General features: G+C 32.9%; 5 protein-coding genes and 4 non-coding genes across 9 annotated transcripts in view; 6 read left to right on the forward strand and 3 right to left on the reverse strand. All coding sequences in view use genetic code 11, as the record gives it.

Annotated features, from left to right (window-relative positions):
* Positions 1-411, forward strand: part of rps7 (ribosomal protein S7) — a 468-nt gene extending 57 nt beyond the window's left edge. Inside the window, exon 1 of the mRNA in view lies at positions 1-411. This exon is cut by the window's left edge and continues 57 nt beyond it. Within this exon, the coding sequence (YP_001806707.1) occupies positions 1-411 (411 nt within the window).
* A 304-nt stretch (positions 412-715) lies between these two features.
* ndhB (NADH dehydrogenase subunit 2) lies at positions 716-2,884 on the forward strand. Its single transcript has 2 exons — positions 716-1,438; positions 2,129-2,884. Exons 1-2 carry the CDS (start codon positions 716-718, stop codon positions 2,882-2,884), a joined length of 1,479 nt encoding a protein of 492 aa, YP_001806708.2.
* A 351-nt stretch (positions 2,885-3,235) lies between these two features.
* CrjaCt029 lies at positions 3,236-3,308 on the reverse strand. Its single transcript has one exon. It is a non-coding gene; the product is annotated as a tRNA-Ile (tRNA).
* Positions 3,309-3,893: 585 nt separating this feature from the next.
* ycf2 (hypothetical chloroplast RF2) lies at positions 3,894-10,745 on the forward strand. The gene has a single exon. The coding sequence runs from the start codon at positions 3,894-3,896 to the stop codon at positions 10,743-10,745; it is 6,852 nt and encodes a 2,283-aa protein (YP_001806709.1).
* A 358-nt stretch (positions 10,746-11,103) lies between these two features.
* CrjaCt030 lies at positions 11,104-11,184 on the reverse strand. Its single transcript has one exon. It is a non-coding gene; the product is annotated as a tRNA-Leu (tRNA).
* Positions 11,185-12,438: 1,254 nt separating this feature from the next.
* Positions 12,439-19,449, forward strand: ycf1 (hypothetical chloroplast RF1). Its single transcript has one exon. It carries the CDS (start codon positions 12,439-12,441, stop codon positions 19,447-19,449), a length of 7,011 nt encoding a protein of 2,336 aa, YP_001806710.1.
* A 182-nt stretch (positions 19,450-19,631) lies between these two features.
* On the reverse strand, positions 19,632-19,705 carry CrjaCt031. The gene has a single exon. It is a non-coding gene; the product is annotated as a tRNA-Pro (tRNA).
* A 133-nt stretch (positions 19,706-19,838) lies between these two features.
* CrjaCt032 lies at positions 19,839-19,918 on the forward strand. The gene has a single exon. It is a non-coding gene; the product is annotated as a tRNA-Leu (tRNA).
* A 215-nt stretch (positions 19,919-20,133) lies between these two features.
* ccsA (cytochrome c biogenesis protein) lies at positions 20,134-21,078 on the forward strand. Its single transcript has one exon. It carries the CDS (start codon positions 20,134-20,136, stop codon positions 21,076-21,078), a length of 945 nt encoding a protein of 314 aa, YP_001806711.1.
* Positions 21,079-21,810: the final 732 nt, after the last annotated feature.

Raw genomic sequence — 21,810 nt, forward strand, 5'->3', positions numbered from 1 at the left:
AATCGATTAGTTAACATGGTCGTTAACCGTATTCTTAAACACGGAAAAAAATCATTAGCTTATCGAATTTTTTATCAATCTCTAAAAAAGATTCAACAAAAAACAGAGAAAAATCCACTAATTGTTCTACGTCAAGCAATACAAAAATTAACTCCCAAATTGATAGTAAAATCAAGACGTGTAAGTGGATCCACTTATCAAGTTCCCATTGAAATAAAAAAGAAAGAAGGAAAAATACTTGCTATTCGTTGGTTATTAGAATCATCCAGAAAACGTTCTGGTCGAAATATGCATTTCAAATTGAGTTACGAAATAATGGATGCTGCCAGAGAGAAAGGCAATGCTATACGCAAGAAGGAGGAGATTCATAAAATGGCAGAATCCAATAAAGCTTTTGCGCATTACCATTAACCCACTAACTATATAAATAGATCCACAGATTTGTTGCATTCTGGCCAATAAAAGAAAATTTGGATAAATTTTGACAAAGTAAGTTTTCTTTTATTGGAACGAAAACGAAAGGAAAAGAAGAATGAAAAATAAATCGTAGATAAATGATAATAAGGAGATTATGGATGAATATTCAATCTTATTCATCAGGTTTATAGAAATGTAAATGAAAGAAAATGTTGCTTGAAGATTCATTGAAGTTACTAAATTATGATCCGGACAAAATGAAAAACTCATTTTCAATTAATACTTTTAAATCATTTTTATGAAAGAATTTCATTTGCTTCTCTTCTATGGAAGTTCCATTTTTCCAGAATGTATCCTGATTTTCGGCCTATTCCTTCTTCTAGTGATCGACTTCATTTCTGATCAGAAAAAGACAACTTGGTTTTATTTCATCTCTTTAACCAGTTTAGTGCTAAGCACAGCCTTTTTGCTATTTCAATGGAGAGAAGAACCTACAATCAGTTTTTTTGGTAATTTCCAAACAAACAATTTTAATAAAATATTTCGGTTTCTAATTTTATTATGTTCCACTTTATGTATTCCTCTATCCGTGGAATACATTCAATGTACAGAAATGGCTGTAACAGAGTTTTTGCTTTTCATATTAACAGCTACTCTAGGAGGAATGTTTTTATGTGGTGCTAATGATTTAACAACTATCTTCGTATCTTTAGAATGTTTAAGTCTATGTTCTTATCTATTATCTGGATATACCAAAAGAGATGTACGGTCTAATGAGGCTATTATGAAATATTTACTTATGGGTGGAACAAGTTCTTCCATTCTTGCTTATGGCCTTTCTTGGCTATATGGTCTATCTGGAGGAGAGATTGAACTTCAAGAAATAGCCAATGGTCTTATAAATACACAAATGTATAACTCTCCAGGAATTTGGATTGCACTTCTATCTATAACGGTAGGAATTGCATTCAAGCTTTCCCTAGTTCCTTTTCATCAATGGACCCCCGATGTATATGAAGGAGTGCGATTCGTTTTACAAATTATGACATTTCTAAATCTCTTTTTTAGAGATGTTTCTATTTATAAAAACTCTATAGACATGTGGAAAAAAGACTGTTATTCCCACTTGGGCTAAGACATCACTTTTACCAAAAATTAAATTGAATTCAATTAAGGTAAAGCAAAGTAAGAAACAAACTAAATTGTTTGATTGAATCAACAAATAGCTTTTACAAGTTAGTTATTACGGGTAGTTTTTACAAAGGATCAGATTAATGACGTGTACAATATTTTTATTCTTTACGTAGATGCTACATAGTAAGTTTTCATTCTTCAAAAACTACGAGTGTAAAAAAGAAGGCATCCGTCGACAAAAAGATTACCCTAAGATGAGCATCGCATGACTATTCAGAACGATTTAAATCAGATGGTTTTATTTTTTATTTTTAATTCTTTCATAACTGCTGAACTTAAAAAAAAAAAAAAAGGATTTACCATAATAACCACTGAGTAAGGATTCCTCGGAAAGTTAAGGATTAGCGATTCTATTCTATCAATTGAATAGATTCAATCTTATACATACACGAGGAAGGTAATAAAAAAGAGAGAATCCACTAATCTTTTTTATCACTTAGGAGCCGTGCGAGAAGAAAGTCTCATGCACGGTTCTGAATGAGAGAAAGGAGGGGGAATTCCTCTTTTCGACTCTAACTCCCCCACTCCAGTCGTTGCTTTTATTTCTGTTATTTCAAAAGTAGCTGCTTCAGCTTTAGCCACTAGAATTTTTGATATTATTTTTTATTTCTCATTGAACGAATGGCATCTTCTTTTGGAAATATTAGCTATTCTTAGCATGATATTAGGAAATTTAATTGCTATTACTCAAACAAGCATAAAACGTATGCTTGCATATTCATCGATAGGTCAAATTGGATATATCCTTATTGGAATAATTGATAGAGACTCAAATAATGGATATGCAAGTATGATAACTTATATGCTGCTCTATATTTTTATGAATTTAGGAACTTTTGCTTGTATTGTATTATTCAGTCTACGTACAGGAACAGATAACATTCGGGATTACGCAGGATTATATATGAAAGACCCTTTTTCAGCTTTGTCTTTATCTTTATGTCTGCTATCTCTAGGAGGTATTCCTCCATTAGCAGGTTTTTTTGGAAAACTTTATCTATTCTGGTGTGGATGGCAAGCAGGTTCCTATTTATTAGTTTCGATAGGGCTCTTTATGAGTGTTATTTCAATATATTATTATCTGAAAATAATTAAGTTATTAATGACTGAAAGAAACAAAGAAATAACTCCCTACGTGCAAAATTATAGATTATCTTCTTCAATCTCAAAAAATTCTATCGAATTTAGTATGATTGTATGTGTAATGGCATCTACTTTACTGGGAATAGTAATGAATCCAATTGTTGCAATTGCCCAGGATACATTATTTTAGAAATTTATTTCTATAAATCTTCTACTTACTGAAAAAAGTAAGAATTGCCCTCATATTCTTAAAATTGCAGGGAATAGGCTTAAATTATCAGATGAACTTCTAATTACAAAATCAACTTGATCGTTAAATTAGAAGTTCATTTTGTACCATAAATATACATTTTCATTATGAGAAAAAGTCGTTCAAACGTGCGTAAATAAAATATTTGTAATTCTGTTCTATTTTAAATAGAAAAGAATTACAAAAACATGGACGTAGATAATCTAATCTCGACACTTAATTGAATCGAGATAACCTTGTTCTTTCATCTAAAAGTTATTGTGAGCAGAGCACAATAACTTTTTATTGTAGTACATCCAGCAGGAATTGAACCCGCGACTTCCCAATTATGAGTTGGGTGCTTTAACCATTCAGCCATGGATGCCATGGTAAAGCAGAAATAAAAAAAGTTGATTTTAAATTGAATTCTAATTTATGTTTCTAATTTTCAATAAGAAAGAGATTTGGGATTGTTAGCAATTTCTATAGGATAAAATGCTAATTAAAGGAACAATACAGATAGATAAGATCTAATTGGGGGGTACAAATAGAGATTCTTAAATTAATGAAAATTGAATGAAAGAAGTATCGTTCTAAATAGGGTCTAAAAATCCTATTTTATTTTTGGTATGTTTGGTTTCGTATAATAGATACCTATCTATTTTTTGCCCTTTTAAAAAAAGTATCCACAAAAAATCTTCCTCTCTTCTGTAGGTATTATTATTAATGTTTAAATATTGCATTGTTTACTAATTAAACTCTCTCTCTGTAAACAGGGGAGACAAATCGTCTTCGCCTCTATCTATTCTATAAATAACAAGAACTTTTTTTGTACAAATTAATTGCACAAAGTTAGTTGAATAAGTTGCATTAACTGCGTCTTTCTTATTATAATTCAATTTGATTAGTAATAATCACATTCTATCGTTTACAAAATTACATTATATTATTTACAATACAAAAAAACTCTATGAAAAAACATGAGAACCCGTGGTCTACGGACCCTATTGGAAAGAACCGAGAAATAGTTTGGTTCTTTAGCGTTCAGTCGAAATTGAAAGATAACATGATGGAAATATTCGTTCCATGGAACGAATCCAATTTGGTGAGATTGCTAAGTCAAATATTTTCTGGTCGAGAAAGTGTTGTTAAGCTTTTTGACTTTCGGATTCTTAGTACATTACTTATACGGGATATACGTATATTTATTTTAAAAGGGCAAGCAATAAAAGCTGTAATGATAATAGCATTACCATTACTTTTCTATTTTTTAAATACTCGAGCTTTAATTGAAAGAGACAAATCATCATATAATTTGATGAAGATATTTCCATCTGTACAACATTTTGGGGCTAGAAAGAAAAATTTGTTGCTTGTTCCGCATCTTTTTATGTCTTTGCCAAAAGGCAAAAGGAGATATCAACGTTGCTTGCTCAATCCAAAAGAACATGTTTGGATTTTATCAAGTTCTAACACAAATCTGAATCAGATAGATGATAGAATATCTGAGAAGCAAGAAACAATAAGTTGGGAAAGTCCTTCGGAGAAGGAATCGAATGGCGTCGAATGGGAGATTGATTCATCTTTTAATTCGATTCCAAACGAATATTGGGAACCTGAAAAAGAACCTGAAAACCTTTATGAATGGAGGGAATCGATAATTCATAAAAACGAAATTATTGAGGGACTAGAAAACGAAATTGAGCAACTAGAAAAAAAATTAGTTCAAACAGAAGAATTTGATTTCTCTTCAAGATCAGAAGATTCCATAATTTCAGAAAGGAAAGAAAGAGTTGAAGAAATCGAAAACTACAAAGAGCAACTGCAAAAAATCAAGGAAATAAGGGATAAATGTAAGAAAATATTGGAAGAAATGTTCCAAGAAAAAATGGAACAAGAAAAAATGGAACAAGAAGAATCAGATCGAATAAGAGAATCTTATTCCTTTTCAGAATCGGAATTTTTCAAAGGGTTCTTTGATGATTTGTCAATAGATGAATCATCTATAAGTATTAATTATACTAAGAAACCCAGTGAAAAATTCAAATTGTTGAAAGGGCGGCAAGACGCTTTTCAATATTTCAGGGGATTAGAAAAGAATAGAATAGTTGATCTATGGAAGGTTAAAACATTTCTTAAAAATCCTTCTGTAAATTATGATATTTTATCAGATTCCGGATGGAATCTCAGAAAAGAGATAAACCAATTAAATTGTATTCGATTTCTGAATCAGAATTTATCTTCAAGATCTTCTTCATCCTGTGATCAAAATAAAGAAGAATTAACATTAAATGATGATTTTCAATTGAAAAAATTTGTTCTTAAAATAACGGATCAATTTACTCTATCAATAACTAAGCCTAATCAGGGTTACTATAATGAAATTGTCCTGGATGTGGATTATCGCATGAATGAATTATATGAACTTAACAAGAATATATTATTGAACAAGATCTTCAATTACAGAGATAAATTAAAGCATCATTCTTTCTTTATGCTACTCAATATTCTTGATAAAGATAATAAATATACAAATCAAATAGCAAAGGATGATAACATCAAAATTTTCATTCAACTAATATTGAATAAATACAAGATTCAAATTGACGAGCATTTTGAAAAAACGTTTAAGAGATTCCATTTGTTGAAGAACGTCTTTTTATCAAAAGTATTTAATGAATACTCTAAGTATTCTTTAAAATCAGATTCTGTATTGGACGATTTAGAATCTGAAACTGCATTGGACGATTTAGAATCCGAAACTGTACTGGATGAGTATGCTTTTTCAAAATCGTTCCAGAAGTATTATTTGGAATGGAAAAAAGTATTGAAAAGATTCTATATTGAATTCGTAAAAACATTCAATAGATATTCTTTTCAATTGACAAAAGTATGGAATAAATACTATTTGGAATTACAAAAAGTATGGAATAAATACTATTTGGAATTACAAAAAGTATGGAATAAATACTATTTGGAATTACAAAAAGTATGGAATAAATACTATTTGGAATTACAAAAAGTATGGAATAAATACTATTTGGAATTCAATTTTGAATTACGAAAAATATTAAATAGAATCTATTTAATCAAAACATTAAGTCGCAATTTAAAAGATCCAATTCGAACAAATTGGATAAAATTGAATAATGTAACGCAAGATACAATTACCCAGCATTCATCAAGTTGGAGAAAATGTCAGAAAGAATGGTTCAATCGCTCTATTTTTCGAACTGTTGAAAATCAAAATCGGAATTTGAACGCTTTTGTATTGTCCATTCAGATCGAAATATTTCAAAAAAGATTAGAATATGTTTTGTCCATTTCCAAACAAAACAATTTAAAAAATAGAGTGTTCGATCCAATTGAATTATGGACTACTCAACATTGGGGTTGGTTTGGAAATCCCAATAAAATTTTTGATAATAAAATTTATAAGATTATCTCGGACGAGATTAATATCAATCCGATTGAAAATGAAAAAAAATCTAAATCAATTCCTAATCTTGAATCCTTGATCGATGAACAAACAATATCACCATTAGGTTTGAATGAGAAACCGATAATTGAATCGATTATTGATGTATTCGATAATGGAAAAAATTACATGGAATTATTGAATAACGCGGGTCTTTCGGCAATATTCGATGATCGAGACAATTGGTTGAATCCTTTAAAACTCTCTAATCAAAATTCATTGAGAGCTTCTTTTTACAAAGCAAATACATTTGAATTTTTAGATTATTTACACCGTCCTCGTTTAAATTATAAAAAAAGATTAGCTTCTTACATGGAGAGGATTCATATCAAAAATAAGAATGTAACATATGGACAATTATTAAATTTAGTTCCCAATTTAGTTCCGATTCATAACAATCTGTTTTCTTTGTGTATTGGTGAGATGAGAGCTGTGTACTCAGAGAAAGAAACTATCTCACTCATAAAGTCACAAGTAAATCGATTATTGGATCAATATTTACGTGACCAAGCGCTAATCCATGATTTGCATAAATCGTCTAATTTACTTAATAAATTGAACTCTATTATTCATAGTAATATAGATTTTTTATCGATTGAAGATATTTATAAAACTCCTTTAATAAGCCCACAAATTGTCAATTTTGACAAAAACTCTTGCTATCCTTTTTTAAATAGTTCAGATTCAGAAGAAAACACCTGTAACCAATATTTTAAAAACAGTTTTAGTTCCAACATAGATCTTATTCAAACTTCTTACCAAGATGATCTACTGTCCGAAATATCTTTGCGAATGAATCAATTTGCAGAAAAAGAAAAATATAGTTCAACAGAAAGTTTGAACCACATAATGGAAGACAAAACCATAGGTGACTTTTTCAATAAAGAAAAAATAAAGTTTTTCTTTTCAGAACTAAAGTTCTTAGTTTCTTTTAAGACCCTTCAAATAAATATTCTTTTTGAGAAATGGGGTCTGTTTCAAACATATAGGGCATGGTTATGGCTTTTTACTTCCACAGGTTGGAAATATACTAAAAATATGTTTTTAGCTACTTTTCCGGAAATACCAATAAATAGTAGTGATCAGTTGGTATCAATCCTGCACAATATTAGGCAAAATTCGGATCACAATTTGGATATTTTGTGGGCACTTTATCATCAATTTTGGAGACTTTTAAAGTGGGAATTTAGAGAGAAAATTCTCCCGAAATTGAATCTTTTGTTATCCCATTTGGATGTTTCCAATTTATTGAAATCAATAAATAAAACAGTAGTTGAGGGAAAGGATACGTCAATATCATTTGATACATGGAAATATATACTCAATGTTCGGGAATATGATATTTTTCTTTGTATCTTCATTGGATTTTTCTTTTATATTTCTTGCATAATTCCCTTATTGTTGGTTCAGTTTTATAGGAACTTCTATCTCATCAAAGTTTTGCAGTATAATTACTCCTGCTTTAACGGAGTAGGAGAAATGATTAGATCTTTTAGAATGCTTAGAAATTTTTCTAATTTAAATTGGTATGGTTCTTGGCTTACATTTCTGGACTATATCGAGATGGAATCGGATCCTGATGATATAGGATTATTGCTACTATTGAAAATTTGGTATGTCAAAAATATTAAATGGCGTTTAAAAGACTCTAGTCAATTTCACTCAATTGTAAAAACAATTTTGTACGAATTTGAAGTGGATGATTTCCTTTTGAGAGAAAATAGATTGTTTTTAATACAAGAACAAATCTCTTACTTTGAATCGAAGTTAACCCCCCCTATTGGTTTCTTTCATGAATATTTTGAAAAAAGAGAACAGCCGGGACTTCTTTACTTTCGATATTTAGCTGAATTTATTCAGCTAGGCCTAACTCATAGAATAGGCCTAATGAACTCCGAATTAAATTCATTGTTTTTAGCAGAAATGCCGATCTTCGCTGCTTTTTATCAGAAGATTACTTCGATGCCAATTCACTCATCTTTATCTGACCAAGTGAGATTTTACCCACTCTACCCGGTACCGTCCCTTTCGAATCGAATTTTGCTGATAGGGCCTAAGGAAACTGGACGATCGTACTTGGCTAAAAGTTTAGCAGCAGATTCTTATTTACCTTTAATAAGAATATCTCCTAAAAGTTTTTTGAGGCAGCAGAAACTTCTGTCTCGCTATGAACCCGAGTATACATCTTCAGCTAAAAAATCATACCTTGAGCATGAAAATATCCTTAGGTCTCTCGGCTGGTCAGGCAGGCCAAAAGACGTATATGAAAAAGCGCATTATGATAGAAAACCCCATAAGTTTTTGTATGACCGAGTAGGGGATCCTAACCCTCCAGAGTATTTTGCGAGAAGAGTAATCCAATTCGTGTTTGCACTCAAATTGGCAAAATTGATGTCTCCTTGCGTCATATGGATTCCAAGCATTCATGAACTGAATGATTATTTCTTCCTTATTGCATTATTGATAGAACTCCTCGGGGATCCATATAATGCGATTGATGGTGAAAAAGAAGCCACCATCAAACAAAATATTGTTGTTATTGCTTCAACTCATATTCCAAAAAAAATTGATCCAGTTCTAATAACTCCTCCTCGTAGTAAACGAAGATTCGATACATTTATTAACACTAAAAAGTTGCCTGCCCCACATCGAGAAAAAGAATTTCCTTTGCTTTTACGTAACAAAGGGCTCTACTTGAGAAAAGAGTGGAACTGCTATGATGAATTTGGATTAACTACCAAAGGCTTTACTACGCGAGATCTAGCAAAACTTGCTGATGAAATATTTCTAATTAGCAGGAGCCAAAATACTTCAGCTATAGACAATGATATAATTGGGGTAGCTTTGTATAGATCAAATTGGGGTCCTTGCAATTATAATCTGAAATTCAGTGAATTTTTTAAAGGACTTCCCTATAAGATAGGGAAAGCTATTATACAAAATAAATTAACGTATTTAAAAAATTCCCTAAGGCTTACTCTAGATTTCCAGGGTCGAAGGGCAAACTATTTGCATCAATGGTATTTAGAACCTTCAATTGCCGGAACAGCTGCGAAAGAGTTTACCATATTCTATCATATTTTGGGTTGCTTGGCCGGATCAGTAGCTCAAGATTGTTGGTTTCTATCGGAATCAAATTCCGAGAATTGGAGTCCTTTTGATCCTTTCATTGAGAATGATTTCATTCTAGCTTCGAGTCTTTTACAGGGTCTTCTGGAAGAGTTTCCATCGTTGGCAATATATCGGGGTAATTCTGATTACATCACAATTGCTCCTCAGTTCAAAAGAGATACGATGCAAAAAGGATTATCTTCTATACTAGATAAAATCGTTTTATCTAAAGAATTAAGAAATTCCTACGGAGAAGAAGAGGAAACTCCTATAGTTTGTGATTCTAGGACCTGGCGTTTTAGTTTTATTCGCAGCAATCGATTCGAGCATATCAAAGATATAACAATAGACAATCCTTTATTGGATTATCTTCATCTGTTTGGAAGGTTTCAAGAAAGACCGACCCGCCTTTCTAGTTTGTATTGGAAGAAATTTCTGATGTCTGGTCCCGACTTCCGGCCTCTTTATGCTGCGAAGGACGATATTCTAGAAAGAAAGACAGCTGCTTTCTGGGAAGCAAAATTCTTATACAATAAGTTTCAAAGGATGGGAATATATCAATTTGACACAGAAGAGTATGCAACGGAGTATAAACCTTTAAATACGCCAGTAATCTATCTAGCTCGTCGATTTCTTTGGGATCCCGTGAGTATTCGCTTTCTAAATAAGCACCCTGGTTTTGAACGAAGAGAACTTTTTGTTACTAAAGAACTCGTGAAGAGTATTTATCTTACTTATTCTTCAACAAGGGACCTAAAATTCAGTATTAAAAAAACGTTAAAGGCTATTCTAAAGCGTAAAAAGGTGAGAAAAATAGCCCTAGGAATGAAAATTCAGACTAATGATGACGATTTACCTCTTAACATTAAAATGGAAGAAAAAGAAAATTTTGAAAGTTTCAAACGCTTTCAAGAAATTGGTATCCGATTGAGACGTGTATTACCATATTCCCAATCGGTGATAAGTGAACGTTGGTTCCGTGAAAAAACACGGGATGATAAGTTTAAGCAACGTTTGCTCAAGGGAGAAAGGGAAAATAGAGATTTATTATTTAATGAATCTCTTATTTATAAAACTCTATCCGAAAGTCATGAATATTTATCAAATTTATTCTTCTCTAATAGAATGTTATTTAAACAAATGATCGATACATTGTTAAAAACAAAATGGCTTTCTCCGAATGCCATTGATTGCTTATTAGTGGAAGGATTGAATAAGAATAAAAAAGCCTAGATCTTTCATTTCAATATAAATTGATATTACGATGATGTAAGAGTAAGCATAGTAATAAATATGAACCAAGTCAGTTCGCTTGAACTTGATGAAATATTCTCTACTATGTTTACTCTTTCTTTTTTATTCCGAAGAAATAATCTTTCATTTGATTCTATAGATTCCTATTATTTGTTCAAATTCGATCGGTCCCGATTTTGCAAGACTTTGAAAACAATAATTTTGAGTATTTTAGCCCGTATCAAAAAAGAAAATAAAATTGATATTATTTCAATTCGATTTGTCGATATTACGATTTGTTGATATTATAATTATAATATCAATTGAATTGCTCATTCAATAGACATTATAGTATGTCTGCCTTGAAGAGGACTCGAACCTCCACGCTGTTTAGCACGACGTTTTGAATGTCGCGTGTCTACCATTTCACCATCAAGGCATCCAACAAGCTAATTCTATTTCATGGATCAAATATTTCACAATACAATATTATAATCGCATATCGTTATATAGTTCAGCGAAGGTGGATCAAAAGGATATAATATGAGCTAGATATTATTCAATATCTGAATAATATCTAAATAATATTATGTTCATGCTATAACTAACATGCATGAGATGGAAATAAGCATTTAGTAAACAAAATGAAAGGATATTGATAAACATCTTTCTATAGGAAAGATATTGTATAGATGATAGATAATTCGTAAATCGACTTCGTCCACGAAGAAGGGAGCTATAAGTTAGACAGTGTGAATTGTTGCGCGAAAATCAAAAAGAAAGTATAATAATATGGGGCCTAAAAAAGAGAAAAAAAAATTGTTGCGCGAAAATCAAAAATAAACTATAATAATATATACATGAAATGAATTGTCGCACGATAATCAAAAATAAACTAATATTTTATATGTGCCTAAAAAAGAAAAAAAAAATTGTTGCGCGAAAATCAAAAATAAAGTATAATAATATGGGGCCTAAAAAGAAAAAAAAATTGTTGCGCGAAAATCAAAAATAAACTATAATAATATATACGTGAAATGAATTGTCGCACGATAATCAAAAATAAACTAATATTTTATATGTGCCTAAAAAAGAAAAAAAAAAATTGTTGCGCGAAATCAAAAATAAGGTATATTAATTATGGGGCCTAAAAAAGAAAAAAAAAATTGTTGCGCGAAAATCAAAAAGAAAGTATAATAATATGGGGCCTAAAAAGAAAAAAAAAAAGAAACGAGTAACATGGGTTTCAAAAATGTGCCGAAAGTGCCATATCAAGGGCCCGAAGAGGAGGAAGCAAGCTGGGTCGAATTAAATTATATCACCGAGATGTCAAATACTTTACGTTCGACACCCATGTCGAGTAGACCTCGTTCTTGTTAGAACTATTCATCCCTAAATCATAGGGAGGACTTATTTAATATAATAGCTTGAGAAATATAAGCTTTCCAATAGAGATATTGTTACTATTTAAGAAAGAATAGTCAATATAAATGAAAAAAGCTGTATTTCTTTAAATAGAGTTTTTGAACTCTAAAAATATTCTATCCCTCTTTCCAATTTGTTTATTTATTTAAAACAAGGAGTATTTTATGTTTCGTTATCGTGCACCTCGGCATCTTTTTCGCATACTTTCGATACCAGATCAAAGTAATAATTCTAATATTAAAATATTAAAAAAAGGAGGATTTAAAAAATGATAGCTTTTCTGTTGCCTTGGATACAAAGGAGCATTCCAATTGTGCTTTTCGGGGTGTATTATGGGTTTTTATCAACATTGCCAATTGGTCCCGCTCAGATGTATTATCTCAGATCCTTGTTGATTAAGGATAAGATCTTAGATACAAATGGTGATAAAAGCATTCCTACGGGAAAATTGATTCTTAGCGGTTCGTTTCTTGGGCAAGTTATAATTTTTTCATCCATTTATCTGTGCCCTATCTATAGCTTCGTTTTGAAACCTCACGCGATGACTCTAATGTTTGTGCCAGTCTTTTTATTTCTTTTTATCAGGATTCTTTTCTCCAATGTGTTGTTCCCTTGGATGAATAATCCGGTGATCGAGTTTTTTCTTGGAATCGCTCTACAATTGCTGAATCCTGCCCTTTTCGGTAAATCCGTCTATCCGCGGCTCATCAACATCATGTTATTTAGGTACAGTGGAAGCCTTTTATTTCTGATGAGCACCGCAGCCGGATGGCTCACAGGGCAAATTTTATTCGTCAAAATCACGAACCTCTTTTGTTTACGCGTCGAAGGCGATTCGCCTTTAAAATTGGGCAAAAGGAGGCAGCTCTTTGCTTTCACTTTTCAAGTCATTTTCTTTGGTTACTTTATGCTGGCATGCTACGGGAAAAATCCGTCACTTTTCGTGACAAAATACGTGGATAACCGAGCCTTTCTTCAGGGCCCTCTAGAAGAATTTGAGGAATCTTCGCAAGAACTTGATCAAAAGAAAAAAGCTTACAAAGATGATTATAAACAAAAAACTTCAAAGAAGAAAAAAAAAATTAAAGCTACTGTTTCTCTTTCTTCCATTTCTCGCAAAATGGTAAGGGTGCTATCCTTAAAAGAACTGAGCAAAGAAACTGATGCAGATTTGGCTTTATCCAACATATTAATAAAAACCTGGCCATTACTATTTTTTGATTACAACCGATTTAACGTACCCACCCGATACGTGGGTGTAGGAAATTTCATTCTTCGTGGCCCTGTGAAGAGCCAAGTAGCCGAATATTTCTTTGATGCTTGTCTCAGTGATGGGCATCAAAGACTATCTTTCACAGCTCCACCCAGTATCTCTTTCTTTGCAAAAATGGTAAACCTCGGCGATCAAAGTCTTGATCGAAATCAGGATCACCTTTTTGAATGGGTATCAAAAAAAGGAGAGAAAAAAAGCTTCCTAGCACTCGAACTTGAAGATCGAGTGAGAGCTCTAAGCAATGGATCCCCTCTTGTAGATGTGATAGAAAAAAAAATCAGATTTTCTAGAACTAAAGATGGAAATTATCTTCCAGAAATACACGATCCTTTACTGAGCGGGCCATTCCGCGGGTCGGTGAATCAATTTAAATCACCGTGGATGCTACCTCCAGATGATTCTACCGAGCAATTACAGAAAAACGCCCATGATTCTACCAACCAACTTGATCGAATTTCCTTAATTCGACCAGAAAATAAGGAGAAAATCGTTCAACTACGAAACGAAAAAATAAAAATTATTTCCAAATGGTGGCTCGATAAAATTCGTATCTTCTTATTAGAAGAACAGGAAAAAAGGAAATTTTTGGATGACGCTTCATTGGCAAATTTATTGTCAAGATTTGAAGCTGTTTATCCGAAAGATTCAGTCGAATATGTGTTGAAAACATTGGCTCCGGCGCCTCTAACCAGACGGATAGAAAAGGAAATCGCTTCTTGCAATAAAAAAATATTCATTCAATATTTATTGCAGATTTTTCTTGAAACCACCGGTACGAAATCGGAATTGCTTGTTAGCGTTCTTCCTACGGAGCAGGCTTTACTTTATGAGCGATTTTTTTTAATGAGCTCAGATGAACTACCAAATTCTGAGGTATCTATAGATACTAAAAAGATCCCTCAGGAGATTTCGGATAAGGATCTTCCTTCTAAAAAGAGCAACGCTAAAAAGAAAAATAAAAAGAAACTTGATCAAGATTTTCAAGATTTTTTTGATTTCTATGCCCTTTATCTCAAATTCATGGAACTGAAGAAGAAAGCGATTGTTAATGATTATGAACCTCGAATCCGAGACTTTAATAGGTGCATTGTGCCTAAATGGCCCTCAACGATAATATCGGGCATTTATGATACTATGTGTGTCAAAGATTGTCTGGAAACTCGTCCAAAAAAAGCTCGGCATTTAATTGTTATTAAACCCTTTGAGAAAATCAAAGAGCTAGAGCTTGAAGATGAACAAAAAAAGAGCGAACAAGGAATTCTGAAAGGCTTCTCTCAATGGTTCAAAGATGAGAACCAACAATCAGAAGAACAAGAGCAAATACCAGAACAAGAAATAGCGAACGAAGCGGAGGACGAAGCAGAGGAGGACCTCGTAACTAAAGACATACATGTCTTTAGTTATCCATATGAAGGAGATTTTCGTAGATTTTTAGTAAAAGGAGCTGTCCGTTCTCAAAGACGAAAAGTATCAGTGGTCAACAATTGGATACCTCGACCACAGTCGAGTCTTTTCGAGAGACTAAAAGAAATGATGCAAAAGCCACGTCGCAAGCCAAATCCTAAAAGGGAAATCAAAAAAGATATTACGATTTCAAGACTCGTAAGATATTTTGACAAATATCTGGATCGAAAGCAAAAGAGAGAGGAAAATCGTCGCCGTCAAATACAGCAGGGCTTCGATTGGGAATTGCTTCACTATCTCAGAGCGGGTGTATTATTCACACATACATATCTTCGTAAAAGATTATATTTCCCTTCATTAATAATAGCCAAAAACTTCGCTCGTGTTTTATTATTTCAGGCCCCCGAATGGGAGCGGGATTGGTCCAATTTGAATAGGGAATTTTATATTAAATGTAATTACGACGGATATGAATTGACGGACATCGATGTGCCCAAAGATTGGATGAAAGACTACCTAAAAGAAGGTATTCAAATCAAGATTGTATATCCTTTTCGCTTGAGACCTTGGTATGAATCTACCCCCCAATCTACTGACGCTGACAACAGAACTACTAGCTTTTTATCCATGTATGGAACAGAAAATGAACTACCTTTCGGTAATCCAACAAAAGTTCCTTCTTTTTGGAGACCTATTGGCGAATGTATTTTGAATTCTACATCTCATCGGACAAAAGCTATTATCGAAAGGATCCATCCTATTATCGAACGGATCAAACCTATCCTCCAATGGATAGAACTCCTTTACTCAGAAAGAGTAAAGATAAAGATCAACATTCGGCCAGATACTGGGACAGAAAATATTCAAACGAATGACGAGCCCCCTGTAATGATTAGGACCACCCCTACATCGAATATTAAATTCTCCTTGGAAATAATGGAAGATCCATTAGAACCATTTTCAATGCAGATCCAAGATTTGGATCTCGCAGATCCAGACAATTGGACAATTACGATTCATGAGCGAATCAAGCAGATGAATGAAGAATATTTGTTGAATCGAGATATTCATAATAAATTGCGAGCTGACTTCGAAAATCGAATGAATCAACCTTCTCCTGACATAAAATCCAGATTGAAAAAAGGGTTAATTCGAATCAAAATTTTTGGTTCTATTTTCCAAAACAAGAGCGTTCGATTCATTAGGAAGAAAATGCCTTACTTTATGAAAGTTTTTCATTTAAGGGCAAAATTAACGCTTATCGATCTCAAAATAAGTATTTTGACTCTGATCGAGTCCAATTTAGAATTTTACGTCCAATTGAGTAGAAATATTGAGGCAATTCAAAAAAGATTCACTCCAAATAGAAATATCAACCCTTCTATCAAAAAGAAGGAAACCCCAAAAATATCTCAAGCATATATATTTCACAAGATATGGCAACAGGTAATAAGCATGAAAGGCTCCTATGCGAAGGATTTATTAAAATCCAGAGCATCGTCTCCTTTCATCAAACAAAATGTCAAGGACTTTTTGGATTCGCAAGGACTATTGAATTGTAACGATCCTCGAGAGTTGACTGCTAAGGACTGGAAGCAGTGGTTGAAATGGTGTGCTGGCTACAGAATAATGCCGCAGAAAAACAAAAAAATTATTAGTAGCCGATTCGGGTGGAATGACTTTGCATCCTTTTTGGGAGAAAAACAATTCGCGTGTTTTTTGAGGCGGTTAAAAAACCGCATCAAGCTTCACAGATATCATCTTTTCGCTTATAGTTATCTGGATCATTCGAAAGAAGATAATCACGGACCCGCGATTCAATACATACCAGAACCAGATTATCAAGCTATTACCAATTTTCAACAGAGGAAGAATCCTGGGTACTCCAAGAAGAAGAGGAAAAAGAATTTTGATTCTTCGAAAAAGAACAATTCCGATTCTTCGACAACTAGGAAGAATTCGTATTACAAATTCCATTTTTGGTTGTTTCCAGATATAAGAAAAAAAGCGAAAAATGCCTCAAACCTTGATGACCTTTTTCCTCCGGATATAATCCGAAAACACATCAAACACATGTGGGAATTCAGGGAAATTCAAATAGCGCAAGATTTCGATGTCGATGCTTATGTAATGGAAAGTCTCAGGAAGAGAGAGGATGAAAAAAGGAATAAACTCGCAGAACTTCAAAAAATAAAAGAGGAAAGAAGACAACGAAAACAAGAAAGACAAAAGACGAAAGAGCAGAGATTGCAAAAATTAGAATTGGCGACTACTCCAGAAGAAGTGAAGAACCTGAAAAGGGCGTTCAAGCTAGAAGATGAGCAGAAACGCTTAGAGAGAATGCAAGAACTAAAGAAAAGGTTCCAAGAGCACAAAAAAGCCATAAAAGCTAGACAGCTTGAAAGACAGGCTGAAAAACGTAGACAAGAGAAAGAAAAAAAAGAAAAAAAGGAACTCCGAAAAAAACTTCGTCAAGATTCTAAACTTGCGAAGAAAATAAATGAATTTATAGTTCGAGACTTTAGAAATATTTATCATCGTAAAAGAAATTATGAAAAAATAAACACGGAGAAAGAGAAACTGCGAATAGCAATCAAAAAAATTATTTTGAAACGCGATGCGAAGAAAAATTCTCAAGGTGATAAGAAGGGATGGGATGAGTTGAAATTAAAATTGGATTCTGGATTTGATAATAAAAATAAAAAGGTAGGCGTCACATCAGAAACCAAAAACGGACCTAAAGGAGCAAATAAACAAGAAATCAAACATCCAAGGGGTCGAAAACGCTTTGAAAAGGAAGAGGGAAAAGAAGAAAACCCCCAAAGACTAAAGAAAAAAACGGATAAATTGCCGTATCGAGAAATGGCGAAAAATATTCGCGTTTGGAAAACCAAATACAAGCTCGAAAAACTGCCACTTGCTCCTTGGCTTTCCAAGGGCAGAAATGCGTCCCGTTTTCTAGATAAAAAGAAATTAGGTAATGAAGCCGCTGTAGCCCAACTAACCACGCCCTATTTGGAAAACGGAGAGCTCGACTTGGATTTATTGGAAACTATTTTGTATCTCAAGAGTTGCTTCCAGGATAACAAGAATGATTTTTTGAGAATTTTTGCCGATGAAAGGCGAAGATCTATTCCACTTGTACCGGGTTACTTTAATGACCGATTTTTGATATACAAAATCGCAAGTCTCTTCTTAAAACTAAAGAAGAAGAGAATAAATGTAAATCTTTTTGATAGATCTCAACGACGAAGAAAAACTATTGAGGATGTCAATGAAAAAATTTCAAGTTCTTTTATTTTCGAAGATATTCTCCTTCCAAAACGTCGTAGAGAATTTCGAATTTTGAATCTTTTGAATCTGGAAACCCCTATAGATCAAAGTATAGGATTAAATAGTAAAGCGATACTAAATGACGAAGGTCTCATCGAAAAAGATGAACCTCTTTGCATAGATACAAGAGCAAAAATCAGACGTTTTCTTTGGCCTCGTTATCGAGTAGAGGATCTAATTTGCATGAATCGATTCTGGTGGAATACTAGTAATGGTAGTCGATCTGTTATGTTGAGGGTACGCATGTATCCCAAAATAGATCATTGGGAGCATATGCAAAATAGTTTTTATTTTATAAAACAAAGTTTTGTTTCAATAAGAGAGATTCTTCAAGATTTGGCAAATCGGACCAAAAGTTTATTGGGTACGAAGCGTTCACCGGTTTTTGGACAAAATGAACCTCTAAATCAGGCAGAGATGCAAAAAAAGAATAATTTTTGTAGCATAAGTGCGTCTTTTCCTTCCGGCCGCTCCCCGCGCAATGAACTTCTTACAAAAATGATAAAATTGATAAGTTCTTTTAGGGAGAAACTTAGAAAATTTCTAACGGAAAGTAGAGATTCTCTTCCAAAATTGATAAGTTCTTTTAGGGAGAAACTTAGAAAATTTCTAACGGAAAGTAGAGATTCTCTTCCAAAATTGATAAGTTCTTTTAGGGAGAAACTTAGAAAATTTCTAACGGAAAGTAGAGATTCTCTTCCAAAATTGATAAGTTCTTTTAGGGAGAAACTTAGAAAATTTCTAACGGAAAGTAGAGATTCTCTTCCAAAATTGATAAGTTCTTTTAGGGAGAAACTTAGAAAATTTCTAACGGAAAGTAGAGATTCTCTTCCAAAATTGATAAGTTCTTTTAGGGAGAAACTTAGAAAGTTTCTAACGGAAAGTAGAGATTCTCTTCTAAAAAATGGAATCATAAGAAAAAATCTTAGAAAATTTCTAACGAAATTGAAAAATTATCTTTCAAAAAAGAAATGGGTAAGAACCGTTTGTTCTAAAATTACAACTGAGCTAGAAGAAACTATACGTTATTTAGACAAATATGAACCGACTCGGTGGCAAAAAATAAAGAATTTTGTCAAGTCTTGGTGGATGGCTTATAGCATCGGGGGGGTTCTCGTGCCGCTAGGCAAAGATTATGGACTCTATTTTGGGATTCCTGATTGGCTAAAGTTTAAATTATATCATTTAGCTTCTAAAATTGCTTTTATAGCTAAAGATTGTTTTAAGTTAGCATTTTATTCTATTTTTTATTATTTTTTTAGAAGATAAAAATTAGTTTTTGTATTTACGAAGTTAAATAGATTCCTTTACAAATTTATTACTAATAAGCTATGTTGTTTCTGCGGGAATATGCAAATAAATGCATCTCCCGTAGAAACCTTCGGGACGAATAAGAATATATAAATGTTCAATAACAGAATAGATCTACACGATCTTGTTTACCGTTGCTTTCGGAGCAGCAGGATTTGAACCCACGACCTCCACCACCCCAAGATGGCACGCTACCAAGCTGCGCTATACTCCGTTATAACGACCAACATTGCATTTTTCTATTTAATGTTAATTCGGACATTGAAGAGAAAAAAATACTCTTCTCTCAATATTTGCATTGACAATTTTGGGAAAAATAGTCTAATATAGTAACTAAACAATATCAAGCCGCCATGGTGAAATTGGTAGACACGCTGCTCTTAGGAAGCAGTGCTAGAGCATCTCGGTTCGAATCCGAGTGGCGGCATTATTGTTAGTAAGATACTATGGGTTCAATCCCTTCGATATATATATACATATATATATTATTTATGGAGTACCTATATAGATCGAAATTACTATCATTGTTCGATCTATGTTAATATAATTCGATCTATGTTAATATAATTGATGACATATCAATCGATTTTATCTTTCTCTTACGAAACGAATCCTATATTAAATAAAATAAATGGGTTTATTATGATATTTATAACTCTAGAACATATATCAGCTCATGTCTCTTTTTCTCTTACTTTTGTTGTCACTCTCATTTATTGGGGAACCTTAGTTTATAAAAGTGAAGAACTAAGTAATTCGGGAGGAAAGGGCATGATAGTGACGTGTATTTGTATAACGGGAGTATTAGTTACTCGTTCGCTCTATTCGGGGCATTTACCGTTAAGTAATTTGTATGAGTCATTCATGTTCCTTTCATGGACTTCCTCCATGATTCATATAGTTATAGAAGTACGGGGCCAGGATGCTTGGTGGTTAGGTGCAATCACCGCGCCAAGTGCTATGTTAACTCATGGTTTTGCTACTTTAGGTCTTCCAGATAAAATGCAGCAATCTGCAATGTTAGTACCCGCTTTACAATCTCATTGGTTAATGATGCATGTAAGTATGATATTGCTCAGTTATGCAACTCTTTTATGTGGATCCCTATCATCGATAGCTTTTTTGGTCATTACGTCCCAAATAAATCAAAAGATTTTTATTAATGTGAAGAATTCCTTTTTCTTCAATAAAAATGGGAATTCACATGACCAAGAAAAAAAGGAATTGAAGCATACTTTCGGCCTTTCATTTATAAATTATCGTAAATGGTTATTTACTAACCAATTAGACCAATTGAGTTATCGTGCCATTGGTCTAGGATTTTCTCTTTTAACTATAGGTATACTTTCCGGGGCAGTATGGGCCAACGAAGCATGGGGATCTTATTGGAGCTGGGATCCAAAAGAGACTTGGGCGCTAATAACTTGGATTATATTTGCAATTTATCTACATACTAGAATAAACAGGGGTTGGAAAGGGGAAAAACCGGCAATTGTTGCTTCTCTAGGATTTATTCTAGTTTGGACCTGTTACTTAGGGGTTGATTTATTAGGAATAGGGTTACACAGCTATGGCTGGTTGATTTAGTAGAAATAAAAAAAAACTACATCTTTTTATTTATGTACTCGAATTACGAGTAGACAGTTTATTTAATTTGACTTAGGAGGATACAATCGTTCTTATGGAACGGTGGAGAGCAATCGGCATTACTGCAGGTCTTCCTTAGGAAGGAAGAAGAATCGGTATTATTGCCGGTAATAGAATATTACTGGGGGAGAATCGGGAACTCAGCAAAAAACAAATCCGAATTTTTCGCAGAACTAAAGTTTTATCATTTCAGTCCAAAAAGGAAAAATTAAATTAGAAAACGAATAAGCTCCTCTGACTTTGGCGAGATAATGGTAAAAAGTAAATATATATATATATATATTTTTACTTTTTACTTTTTCAAGGAGTAGGATAAGTTATAAAATCAGCGAAAATAGTAAGCCAAGATTACCAAATTCTCTCCTTCCTTCTATTTATGCTTTGATTTATTGATTTTGAATATGATAAATCAAGGTGAAAAAAGATAACATATATATAATATTGAATGTCGCGCATAACTAGGGAACTCACTGTTTAACAAGTTTGTTCCTGAATCACTCATTATTAAAGATGCACATATTTATATCTCCTCATTCTTCACAATCAATCAATATATTCGAACAGAGGGAAGGGGCAAATGAAGGGCTCCGAAAAAGTATGACTTTATTATTGCAATTTTTATTTACATAATTGCATGAATCATCCATAAGATGGAGATTCACTTTTATGCGC

The sequence above is a fragment of the chloroplast genome of Cryptomeria japonica (genome assembly GCF_030272615.1).
Source record: "Cryptomeria japonica chloroplast, complete genome".
NCBI classification, from domain to species: Eukaryota; Viridiplantae; Streptophyta; class Pinopsida; order Cupressales; family Cupressaceae; genus Cryptomeria; species Cryptomeria japonica.